Below are 12,522 nucleotides of genomic sequence, written 5' to 3' on the forward strand. Positions count from 1 at the left end.
CCTTTGCCACAGTAATACCAGCTCCTCCTGTGGAAGCTGAACAGAGGCTGCTGACTTTGGGGCATCTGTTACTCCTCTAGGGGCGGCTTCTTTCTAAGTCCCCATTGTGTTGTAGTGGTATGTGTAAAGCCAGCCCCGTCCCTGGCTGTCTTCTCTTTCCTTCCCCCCCTCCTCCGTGCCCTAAAGTGCCCAGAGCACTGACGGTGCTCCCCGCAGGCAGGTAAATCAGGGCGAGAGGAGATGGCGGCCCAGAGCAGCATGGCTGGGAAGCTGACGTGCACTAATTGGATGCACACAAGCCCTTGCCACTGGGCGTGCAAATGCTGTCAGACCAAGTGAAGCGTTAGCTAGTGCCACAGACTGCCCCTAAGCTTTACACCAGGAGTGTGGAGCAGTGTGTGTGTGTAACGCGTGTGTGCTAAAGGCTGGGACGGGAGGATACCCAAAGAATGAAATGTCAGTATTTTCCATATGGAGGTGTGTGCGTTTCTTTGGCTTGTGGCACGGATTGCATCCATGACTCTTACAGGGGGTTGCAATGGGACGGTGTCGAAGGTTGTGTCTGAGGTCTCCCCCTTGGGGTCAGGGCAGGCAGCTACTTGCCTCGTAGATCACTCCCTGGGCAGCGGCAGTCCTGTGGCCTGGCCCGGAGGTAGGATACAGCCCTCTGGCTGCACCCCTTACAGTCTGCCCTTTTGCAGGGGTATGAAACAGTCCAGACAAAAAAGAGAAATTCCAGGGCCCAGAAGGGGCCGGGCCCCTCTCGCACACAAAGGAGGGAAGCAGCCTTTCAGGCTCCGCAGGAAACGCCGGCCCCCATCCTGTGTGTGGCCAAGGTTTTTCCAGAAAAGAAACAAACCAGCCTGTCTTCGCTCCTCAGGTTGGCGGTGCTCCCAAGCTGCTCGTCAGCGTGTGAGCCAGGGCCCTGTTCTTTAGCCTTTTCTTGCCTGGTGGGAGGGTGGTAACTATCGGCCCCACCATGGATGGGCTGCAGAGAATCTGCCCTGTGTTTGGGAGGGAGGGTGTTAAACCCCTGTCCCAGAACAGAGGAGCAGCTGCAGAACCCAGAATGGGACCCAGCTCGAATGGCGCTGCAGCAGATACTGCACCCTCCCTGAAACTGGGAGAGAGTGGACTCGCGTTCCTAATGCACTACAGCAGCATGCTGGGTGGGCTCGGAGGGCCCCGAGGGCCACCTCCCGGCAGAAAGGAGCTGTTGAGACTCAGGTCTGTGGCTAGTGCATGGATCTCCATAGGAAGCACCTCCCATGATTTGCCTTCCTTGTCAGTGGTCTCGGCAGAGAAGCCAAGGACTGACTGAGCTACCGTGTTACCCATCTCTTGCCCCTCCTCATCAAGACAGAGACACACAGGCAGCGAAGGGAGGGGGTGGAGTTTGCACTAATTGTTTTCTAGCTACAGATCTGGCCCCCATCATTATAGTCTGTGAGCCCCTCGAGCACTAATGAAATTATCTGGGGCGGGGGGGAGGGCGCTATGGTGTTTATCCCCATTTTACAGCTGGGGAACTGCAGCACTGAGGCTAAGGAGGTTCGAAAGAACTCAGCAGGCTGGGAGTCCATGGGTTGCTGAACTTTTGAAAACCTGGCCACCGGTGTTGCAATGGCAGTAACCTGCCTAAACGACACCTCTTATTCCCCAATCGAAACCTGAAACGAAGCAGCCAAAATAAACCTCACTATAGAGAGAAATTAACCCTTGTTTTTAAAAAATCCCTCCTGTAAGCAGTTTTTCCCAAAAAAGGAGGAGTTGACAGAGACGCCAAGAGGCTCCCAGGAGCCTTTCTGTTGCCAGTGATTGTACATGGAAGGAACTGAGGAGAATGGCAATGGCAATGGGCAGAAGGAAGCCCCGAGATAGAATAGGGAGCTGAGCTCTTCGGAAAATCTGGCTCTCCGTGATTTTGCCAAGGGCAGCCAGGGCATCAGTGGCAGAGTTAGGAACTGAATCCTGGTCTCCTGAGTCCTGTGCCATTGTGCTAAACACAAGACCTACCCCTGCTCTGCAGAGACTCTGAGAACGTGGCTCTCCAGAGCTGTCAATCAGGCAATTGTCACCTGCACTAAACTCATAAGAAAACAGCTGCCACAGAGAGAAGTCTCAGCCCCTTATGGGCCAGGAGACAGGAAAGGATGGGCAGGGGCAGAAGGCAGCTTGAGTCCTGCTTTAGCAGCTGTCACAGCCATGGAGAGATGCTGCAAACCTTCACCAAGGCTGCCTCTGCTGGTCTCTGACCAAGAGGATCTCTGGAGTCTGGCCAGCCGTTCTGTCATGCCTCCAGCTCTCCCCAATGACTGGGACCAATTAGGCTGTGGGGAGCACTGCACAGCTCGCTCGCTCTCTCTCTCAAATTGGTCTTTTGCTAATATCTTTTCAGCCTGCTCGGTCAGGAAGGAGTCAGGGGAGGTAGGGGAAGATGAGGCCTCCAGCCATCAGTCATTCTCAGTGGTTGCAGATGATGGAACAAGGAGCAATGGTCTCAAGTTGCAGTGGGGGAGGTTTAGGTTGGATGTTAGGAAACACTATTTCTCTAGGAGGGTGGTGAAGCACTGGAATGGGTTACCTGGGGGGGGGGGTGGAATCTCCATCCCTAAAGGTTTTTAAGGTCAGGTTTGACAAAGCCCTGGCTGGGATGATTTAGTTGGGGTTGGTCCTGCATTGAGCAGGGGGTTGGACTAGATGACCTCCTGAGGTCTCTTCCAACCCTAATCTACTAGGATTCTATGAAACATTTTTTTGGCCTGCTATATTAGGGGGTATTTGTCACTTCCTGGAGGTGCAATCTTTATCATAAGATTTGCAGGAAGGAACTCTTCTGAGTGAGCTGTCAACCCCATGTTATCACAGACATAGGCAATAAGAGAGGGTGGTGACATTCCTGGCCACGTGTCGTTATATATCATGGCTGTCTCCCTTTGGGCTTTCCCCATGAAATGGTTCTGTGAAGGAGGGCAGCCTGACTGGTGGCATGTTGGAATTAAAGTTCATGACTGCTAAAAAGTACATACAATGGTCCCTGGTCAGGGCTGCCCATGGGAAGGTGTGCTCGTGTGGCTGTGTGAGTACCCACATGCACTGCACATATACATTCCTGTACAGAGGTGTTCATGCACACGCAGGTACATACCCATACAGATGTGTAGGCGTGCATACATAACTGTATGCACAGACACATGTACAGCTCCATAGGCTGACACATGCACACACACTGCATGCTCCCACGAGCATACACATAAGCACAGGGCCATCCCTAGCGGGGTGGGGGCCTGGGAGAAATCAGCCTGTATGGGCCCCCCCTTTCCATTTTTTATACAGGTGAAATCTGGTGTGAGGAGGGGACACTAGTGCTGGGGGGTGAGGGATGATGGAGAGGCACAGGGTGGCACCTGTGCTAGGGGTGAGGTGGCCCCTCTGTGCTGGGGGGTCCTGGAAAAGCGAGGGGTCCCGGTCAGGGACAGAAGGGCAATGGATGGGGTCAGCCAGGCGCTGACGTGTTCCGGAGGGGCTAGGACACTGGCAGCCAGTGCCGTGGCGGGTGATGCTGGGAGCTGGCGGGGCAGGCTGGAGTTGCTGCTGCTGGAGACTGAGCCCATGACCTGCAATGCCAAGGAAGAAAAAGAAATACAAGGCACCCCTAACCCCAACCCTCCTCCAGGCCGGCCTAGCGCCCCCCGCATGACACAGACACAGTGAAATATGGGGCCCTGCAAAGCGCAGGGTCCGGAGTGGTTGCCCCATTTTGCCGTACCCAAGGGACAGCTCTGCATATGCCCCTGCAGGCGCCCATACGCTGCACATCCATGCACATATGTGATCACACATGGTACACGGGTGACTAAAATGATATGATCAGCTGCAAGCCTGAACTAGAGCTGGGCCTGACCCCAAATCCTGGATCCAACCAGCCCTGAACTTTGGGGTAGATTGGGCCCACGGTTCTGAACATTGCTGTTGACCCCTCTATGTCCAATGAGCCCTGGGCAGAATCCCAGACCCGAGTGGGCCTAAACCTGGCAAAAGTTCAGACCTCGCTCTGGATTGGACCGTAACAGCTTAGACCTTCCATTTCTCTCTTCACTTGGGAGAGGTTTGCCCAGACCTATTTTCTTTCCCAGTAGCTGTGACCCAGCTGACGTGGTTCTGCTACCCTGGGCCCCGTGCCCCATGGTGGTGTGTTGAGAGCTCAAGAGCGCAGAAGCAGTGAGAGAACCTGCCGGCCAGCAAGGTGCCTCTCCAGGGCTTTGGGGCACAGAGGGACTGGTTTCCCATCTCGGATTCTAGTGAAATGCTCTGCTTGCTCAGCGTTGACCCAGACTCACCTGGGGCAGCCTCTCGTCTCCCCTCTGCACCTGTGGACAAAACAAAGTCTCTCCTCTTTGAAGAAGCTGGTCAGTTTAATGAGTAAATAAATCACAGGAAGGGGAGAAGGGAGAATGGAAGCAAATTTGGTCCCTGTGTCACAGAGATCTCTGGTCCTTTTATTACTTATATGCATTGCCATAGCTGACCTCCCTGTCTGTAGCATGGCTGGGCTATCCAGACCGGGCCCCCCTTGGGGCTAGGGTGGCTGGAAGTACCTGGACCCGAGTGGAGACAGTGGTGGTGCCCTGTAGGTTCATGGCGCTGCAGGTGTAAAGCCCTTCGTCTATCGCACGTGCCTCATCTATGTAGAGGATACTCTCAGATTCCTGCTGCACCTGCCCACCTCGGCGTGCCAGGTCGGCACGTTCACGGATGTAGGGGGGTCTGCCAATCTGAAAAGCAAGTGAGGAATGGGGGTTGGAGAGCTCCTCTCCCTTCCTAGGCAGCCTGCAGCACCTGCAGAGCTAGGGGCTGGTAAGTGCAGGGCTGGAGGCAAAGGAAGGGCTCATTCAATGCTCAACAGCCCCTCACGCATAGCCCTGGTCACTGGCATCTGCTGTAGCAAGAGGGAGCGTATTAGCCAACCCCCCGGGACATCCCTTGTTCCATGCACGGAGCACCATGGGCTCTTTGTCTCTCCCCCCTGAAGTGTCACCAGAGATGGGCAGAAGGGACCTCAGCTTCACACCTGGTCTGCATGGCGGCCCCGCCAACTACCCCCCTCCCACTCCATGAAAAGGGCACCACGTGCATTTCCGATAAAGCCCAATTCTCCTCCCACCCCATTTCCCACCCCATCCCTGCCCACAGTCATTGGTTGCACTGGAACCATCCACCCTTCTGGAGGCCCCAGCCCATGTCCTGTTCAGTTCTGTTTTGTTGGCCCTGGTGCGCTGAGTGAACCGTGCTTCTGCAAAGGTCACATCAGCCCTTTGTGCTGTTTCCTGTGGGGAAAATGCCTCTGGTCAGAAGCCCCTGAAAGGAAAGTTGTGTGCAGCACAAGGCCCATTCTTCTCTCTGTGCCCTTTTAGCTGGGGAGGCACCATGGTCTGGGAGTCAGGAGAACTCAGTTCTGTTCCTGACTCTGACCTGCTGTGTGACCTGGGGCAACTCATCCTCCCTCTCTGGCCTTTATTCCCCCAACACACACTTCCTCTGTCTAGACTGTAAGTCTTAGGGGGCGGGGACTGCCTCTTACACTTTGCAGGTACAATGCCTGGTGCAATGGGACCCTGATCTTGGTTGGAGCCATTCGGTATTATCAAGCTAACAACCCCCTTCCTGTCCAGCCACCTCACTTCCCTACCTGCCGCCCCGGATACTCCCAGGTGAAATCGATCGCAACTTCTGGTTCTCCAAACACCGTGCATGTCACGTTGAAGTTTTCTCCAGCCCGCACAGTGGTGGCTGAGGCGCTGACTGTGGGTTTGGGAGCAGAGGAAGGGTCTGTGAGGGCAAGAATGAAGTGGTGAGAAGCAGGATTAGGAAGGGCAGCAAAGTACCATGGGTTAGCTACTTCCCAGTCATAGGAGACGGGCTAGTCAACCAACGGCAGTTCAGGGAGCTGTAGCGCTAAGAGTCCATCAGCTCACCACCTCCCTGCCAACCCTTCTGGGGTTTAGGGCTGGGTTAAGGGAGGGACAGGCCTGCTACCAGGTATCTCCAGCTAACGGGGTCACCGCTTCTGCTTAGAGACCTCTGTCTATGTAGCAACCTACCATCTCCTTGTGCTGGATGGCATGTGTTCATCTGGCGGGCTGATGAATGGTACATCAGTGTGTGTATGGTCCTCCATAATTAAACTGGTGCAGGTGACCAGGGGCGCTCAGTTAACATGCCCAGATAGCTCAGCTGGCAGAGGGACTGCTCTGCATGAGCAGGTCTGTATGAGCACAGCAGTGCCCAGAAAAGCTAGTGACAGTGAGGAGAAGGCAACAATACGCAGCCTCATGGGCTAATTCCTCCTGCTCTGTCTTAGGAAGAGAGGAGGAATTCTGTGTCCCCATTCCTGTCCCCACTGCTAGGGTGGTGGACCGTTTCTGGCTAGCTGGCATTGTTCCTGAGCTGACAGCGGTGAAGCTGGCTCGGCTAAAGGCAACAGATGTCAGCAAGCAGGCAGGTGGAAGTCTCAAAAGCAAAGGAACACATAGGTTAGGGGCTGCAGAACCAGCTCTGGCAGCTGGATCTCCCATCCCTGCCAGGCAGCAGTCACTCACAGTTGATGTAGATCAGCATGTACTTGGTGGATATTTGCTGCACGCTGGCCAGGCTGGCCATGCAGAAGAGCGACCCTGCATACGAGGGCCGTGGGCGGTGGATCACAAACCCCCTCTTCACATCGTACGAGATGTCGATCCCATCCACGGCCACCTCCTCTGGGGGGAATTCACGGTGCAGCGTAACCTTGGCCAGAGGGCTGGTCACCTGGCATGGTAGGAGTGTGGGATGGTTCGTGCGCAGCTGGACCACTTCGTAATAATCCTCCGTCGGCACAAACAGCTCCTGGGGATCTGGGGAGGGAGGAGGGCAGTAGGGTTACATAATGGAGGCAGGGAGACACTTCCCGGTTCTCCACCTGCGCCGGCCTCCTGTGTAACATGCCCTAGCCTGCAGCAGGCCTCACCCGGGGCTTCCCTGTCCACTGGATAACGAAAGCAGATGCTGGTGCTCTCTGGCTCGAGTCCCCTGCCTGCCCCAAACCAGTCTAAGCGCAGAAGCCTGACCTGTGAAGAAGATGAAAGCCTTGCCCGTCCTGTCCTCTCCATCCTGGCACTCGCTGTCCCGGCACTGGAAGGACCAGCAGCTGTACTCGCCCGTGTCAGCAGCCCTGGAGTTCACCACCAGCAGCTGGCTGTGCCTCTCAAAGTGCTTGATTCTGAAACAGAGGGGAGAGGCCCCCGTTCAGACTCCAAGAGAGTCACCCTGGGCATCTGCATCAAGCATCGAACATAATGTCCAGACTGGGTCAGATCAATGGTCCATCTCACCCAGTATCCTGTCTCTGATAATGGCCAAAGCCAGGTGCTTCAGAGGGAATGAACAGAACAAGGCAGTTATCAAGTGGTCCAGCCCCGGCTGTCCACTCCTAGCTTCTGGCAATCAGAGGCTGGAGCACCCAGAGCATGGAGTTGCATCCCTGGCCATCTTGGCTAATAGCCTTTGATGGACTCATGCCCTATGAATGTATCTAATTCTGTTTTGAATCCTGTTATAGTTTGGCCTTCACAACATCCCCTGGCAATGAGTTCCACAGGTTGACTATGCTCTGTGTGAGGAAGGAAAACACCCACTTATCTCCATGCCCACAGTGACGGCCTGGGGCCAGGGAAGGGGCTTCCTGTGCCCCCGTTGCCTATGCCCAAGGACAGACAGTGCATGACAGGGTCACGGTAACAATTCCCAAAGGGCACCGAGTGTCACGCTCCCCTGCTCTGACCTACCTGCCCACCCAGACAGGTGAAGTCCGGAGGTGGTTAATAACCAGTGACGTGGCCAATGTGCTCCAAATGCTGAGAGATGGATAGTGCCTGGGACAGCCCCTCCCTTAACATGCTCCCACCTGCTGTGGATCTCGCACTGTCCCCCAGTCCAGGACCACGGGGCGTGAAAGGGAGAACAGGCAATGGAAGCCGCAGCCAGGCTCAAGCTGAATATGAGGTTTGGGCTCCCTGAGCCTGGCTGAGCACCTGCCAGCTTTGCTCCCTGGCGGATCTCACAGAGCAAGCAGGGGGTGTCCGTGTGTTTGGGCCTGTTAAATGAGGTCCGATTGTCCACGTCAGGGTAACACGTCTGCTGCATGCCCTCCCCCGTGCTTGGCCTCCAGAACAAGGGTCTGCCCAGCATCCCCAAATCCAGGCCTCCTGCATGTAATTTACTGAAGCAATTTGATGCCTTTGGCATCTCGGGGGAATGGACCCCGCACAGGCCTTGCTCACCCCTCACCCATGACAGGCCCTTGACAATCACCCCGGGCCTGGATAGCCTCCCAGAGCCCGTCGCACATCCCGGACACGCACCTGAGCCGCCCCTCATCCTCATCCTTCAGGTATGCAGGGAACCTCCACCTGACGGACCGCCCTCTGCAGCGCAGCTCCAGGGTGTCGCCTGCCTTCAGAGTCAGGGAGTCAGGCACTTTCTGGAACCGCCCCCTGGTCACCACCCGAGTCAGGATGGATGCAGGCTGGTGCACCTGGTTGGGAGGGGCTGTGGGTTTCACTCGGGCTTTGCCCTTCGGGGGCTTGGTTACTGCCTGACGGAGCTTTTCACCTGTTGCTTTGGGAGGTTTGAGCTTGTTTGGCTTGGGCTCTTTCGTTACCTTCTTCTCGGTGGCTTTGGGGGGCTTTTCCTTCTCTTGACATTCAGCTGCGGACAGAGAAGATGCGTTTGACAGCAGAGCAGCAGCAGGCGCAGGCCCACAGGGGCAGAGGCCTCAGTGCGGCTTTGCAGTTTCTTGGGCTGTTCAGCAACAGGGCTGGGTCAGGTCCCAGGCATTGCAGGGATGTTTATTCTCTCTCCTAACCCACAGCACAGGTTTCATGGACACACTAAGGGTCCGGTTATGAGATGCCTCATTTCTGTGTGTGCAGCTGAGCCAACAAAATGAGGGGAAGCACCCGTTTACCACAACACATTGACTGGAATGTGGCCCAGCGCCTTAGCTGACGTTCATCAGTGTCGTTTCACCACCTGAGCATCTGGAAATCGAGTCCCAAATGTCATATCCCCTAACGGGCAGAAATCTGCAATTCTTGCAGGGTAACCAAGGAAATTCTTATCTACTCACTGTGCAAAGGACATGACTGGCAGGATCCCTGTGCCATATAAGATAAGACTTTAGCTAGTACGGTTACTTCTCTTCCTTCTCTAAGCTACTTCTGGGAATTGGCACAGGAGGATGCTGTGAGAGTATCGTAGCTGAGAAGACAAGAGGTCTTTCTGTTCACCCACTGATTTGCCTGCTCTCTGTTCATTGATTGTTGGGAGGCATTTGTGTAGCTCGTAGTGTTTGCCTCCTACCTGTGATTCCCCACATGCACCCAAGCACAGGACATCTGGGATGCACCTGGCAGAGAGCAAGAAATCAGGCATCCTAACTTAGATGTGGATCTCCCAAATCTGCCAAGCCATCAGCCTGGCTCACAACCCTCCTATGTATCCTTCTTCTCTAGCCAGGGAAGAGATGGCTCCTGTACGTGATGCATGTCTGAAGGGAAGCTCATCCAGCTTCATTTTATGTTGACCCACAAAGCCAGCAAAACCTGGGATCTTTCCCTTGATGTCACTCAAACCAAAATAATTGGGGCTGCGGCCCATTGGCAAAGCTGTTCCAGTACCACGGCCTGACCAAAGCTGCAGAAGCAAGTCCCTATACAGCCACAGTCCCTGAGTTCCTGCTGGTGTTGCAGGCAATAAGGGACTTTTCAGCATGCTGCCCTGCCCTCCAACAAGGCATCCTTGTGTAGGCCACTTAGGAATGCAAAGAGCACCAAGCTAGGGATGGGGAGGGAAACATATGGGCTTGGGAAATGAGTAGGAGGAAGGGAAAGAATCAGAAAAGCAAGACTTACCCAAGATGAGGAGGAGAAGGCTGCAGCCCAGGACAGCCAGGGCCTTGGAGTTCATGCTGGGGCAAGCCAGGAACAAACCAGGGAGCTGCGCTGCTGAAGTGGGGCTGCAGCAGCTGCAACTGTTCACAGCTCTGCAGCAATTCCACACTCCCCCGTTCCCTCTGAGAGGGAGGAGGGGGCGCTGCGGGGATGGAGAGTCCAGGGGGCTCGGGAGATGAAGGGGAGAGATTTCAAAGCAAATCAAAGGCTTGACTCTTCGCCTCGTTAAACAAAATTCCTTTCACCCCCGCGTGCCATGAAGGCATTCAGGTTCCTTCAGAGGTGATGAATGGAGCTATTCAAAGCCTGGCTCCAGCAGTCACACTCCAGGCTTAAAAAGAAAACAGTGTCCACCTACTCCATTTCCAGGCGGTGCCCGGTCCAGTTATGCGCTGGAGAGCATGGGGCAGGTGGAGTGGTTAGATGCAAAGCGCTTTGGGAAGGGGCCAGCTCTACCCCAGTGTTTGAACAAACTCCTAGCACAATGGGCTGCCAATCCCGAGGGAAGACACTGGGTACTAACTACCCCGACAAGGTGTTAACACAGTGTGGGTGAAGGGGAGCTTCTTGTTTGAATCCTGTGGTTTGCTTCCCCTTCCAGCTATTACCCGTTGATACACAGTATTGGAGGGTAAATGTTGCAGCTCAAGAACATGTCACAGAGTGCAGCACAGTGCAGGCCAGCAGCCTGCAATAATAGAATAAATAGCTCCTACACGGCACTGTTCATCCTCCGATCTCAAAGCACCATGCCTTCCCCTATACAGCAGGGGAAGCCAAGGTACTAGGAGATGAACTGACTAGCCCAAGGAAACTCAGTGAGACAGTGGCAAGACCAGGCCTGTCAGTTCAGAGCCTCGGCACCTCTGGGCCTGGCAATTCAGAGCCCGGCACCTCTAGGCCGGGCAGTTCAGAGCCCTGACATCTCTGGGCCTGGCAGTTCAGAGCCCCGGCACCTCTAGGCCGGGCAGTTAGAGACCAAACACCTCTGAGCCTGGCAGATCAGAGCCCCGGTACCTCTAGGCCTGGCAGTTAGAGCCCCGGCACCTCTGGGCTTGCTGTATTCATTGTGAATGTAAAACAATTGCTTGAGCCTGGCCTCTCTTCCATTACAAATTAAGCCCTGATTCATGGGGCCTCTCCATGGTAGGACAGTTCTGCAGGATGCTGGGCAAACTTGTGGAACGAAGGCCATCCCCGCAACCTGGAAGATGGGTGCACATATTAACTAAACATGGAGGCTGCGGAGCCTTAAAGGGGGACAGGACGCGGTGTGGGGTGTCCCTGCATTTTGGGGGAAATTTAGGGTTAAGGCTAGAGCTGCTTGTGGGCAGAGGAAATATTCAGTGTTGACTTTTTACCTATATTTGCTGGAGAAGCCCCGTTTCTGAGCTTCCATGGAGAGCTGCAGGTTAATTCCCTGTGGGACGACGGCGGGACCTGCTTCTATGCTTTTGTTGGGTTCAACTGCATTGCTACCATGGGTACGGGAGAAGGGTAAAAATAAGAGAAGTATTATCCCCATTGGACAAATAGGGAAACTGAGGCAGGGAGGGTCAGTGACTTTGCCCGAGGCCACAGAAGGAGTTGGTACATATGCCAAGGTCAGAACTGAGGTGTTCCTGGCTCCCAGCCCTGGGCCGAACCTGCCAGACACACCCCTCGCTCTAACTGCTCTAGTGGGGAATGGACGACACAGAGGCCTCGGATGCATTCAGGATGCTGGCTGGCAGGAGAGGAAGAGAAGTCTCCAGTCAGTTCCTCATAGGTACCACAATATTGCAGCTGCCAGCAGGGGCCACAGGCCCAATAAACAACAAGGATTGCTGATGCCTGCATTGACCAGCCAAGCATGCCTTTCCCAGGGGAGGAAGTGAAGAACCCCCAGAAATCCATCCCAACAGGGATCGTCATCTCCCTCTTGGTCTGCTTCCTGGCGTACTCTGGGGTTTCAGCTGCCCTGACTCTCATGGTGCCGTACCACCTCTTGGACCCCAGGAGCCCACTGCCAGTGGTGTTCGAATACGTTGGTTGGAGCGTGGCCAAGAACATTGTAGCTATGGGGTCGCTGTGCTCCCTGACCACCAAATGAGAAGTGGGTGGGTGGGGTGGGGTGGGGGGGAAAGCACATTGGGAAGAAGTTATTTTTGCTGAGTTTACCTCAGACTCGTTCTTGTTCCATAGGCCCAAACAAAGTTTCCTGAGCATCGATAAAGCCTTGGGTGAGCTTTAGTCCTTGTGGAAGTCAGAGATGGATAGAACCATGCCTGCTTCCCCTCCCAGCCCCAACCCAGCTCAGCCAATGCACCCCCAACATGACCAGCAGCACCCCTGCTTTTCCAGTCCTGGGCCCCAGCAGAGCTCTGCCAACTCACCCCAGCTGTGACCTACTCCCTCCTAGTCAGGCCCATTCGTGTGCAGCCTTTATCATGTGAGCAAACATCTGCTGGCCTCTAAGGGAAGAGATCAGCACATCACTGGTGACCACGCCTGAACTCAGTTCTGGAGACAGGAAAGGATAAGATCACACAAT

At 54.9% G+C, this 12,522-nt stretch overlaps 1 protein-coding gene across 1 annotated transcript; it reads right to left on the reverse strand.

Annotated features, from left to right (window-relative positions):
- Window positions 1-4,553: 4,553 nt before the first annotated feature.
- Window positions 4,554-10,029, reverse strand: LOC127055045 (platelet-derived growth factor receptor-like protein). The gene is made up of 6 exons (XM_050961617.1): window positions 9,951-10,029; window positions 8,400-8,745; window positions 7,107-7,258; window positions 6,600-6,893; window positions 5,690-5,829; window positions 4,554-4,775 (listed from the first exon to the last, which is right to left on the reverse strand). The coding sequence occupies exons 1-6, from the start codon at window positions 10,003-10,005 to the stop codon at window positions 4,554-4,556; spliced, it is 1,209 nt and encodes a 402-aa protein (XP_050817574.1). The 5' UTR covers window positions 10,006-10,029.
- Between the last annotated feature and the right edge of the window lie 2,493 nt (window positions 10,030-12,522).

The sequence above is a fragment of the Gopherus flavomarginatus genome, chromosome 7 (genome assembly GCF_025201925.1).
Source record: "Gopherus flavomarginatus isolate rGopFla2 chromosome 7, rGopFla2.mat.asm, whole genome shotgun sequence".
In the NCBI taxonomy this organism is placed as follows: Eukaryota; Metazoa; Chordata; order Testudines; family Testudinidae; genus Gopherus; species Gopherus flavomarginatus.

What these genes read in the sequence shown, in the direction of transcription:
- LOC127055045 (XM_050961617.1), bottom strand. Translation starts at nt 10,005, where the DNA reads ATGAACTCCAAGGCCCTGGCTGTCCTGGGCTGCAGCCTTCTCCTCCTC. An exon ending in GAGGATGAGGGGCGGCTCAG is followed by an intron (nt 7,259 to 8,399) that starts GTGCGTGTCCGG and finishes CCTCTGTTTCAG; the next exon opens with AATCAAGCACTTTGAGAGGC. An exon ending in GGGAGTATCCGGGGCGGCAG is followed by an intron (nt 4,776 to 5,689) that starts GTAGGGAAGTGA and finishes CTTGCTTTTCAG; the next exon opens with ATTGGCAGACCCCCCTACAT.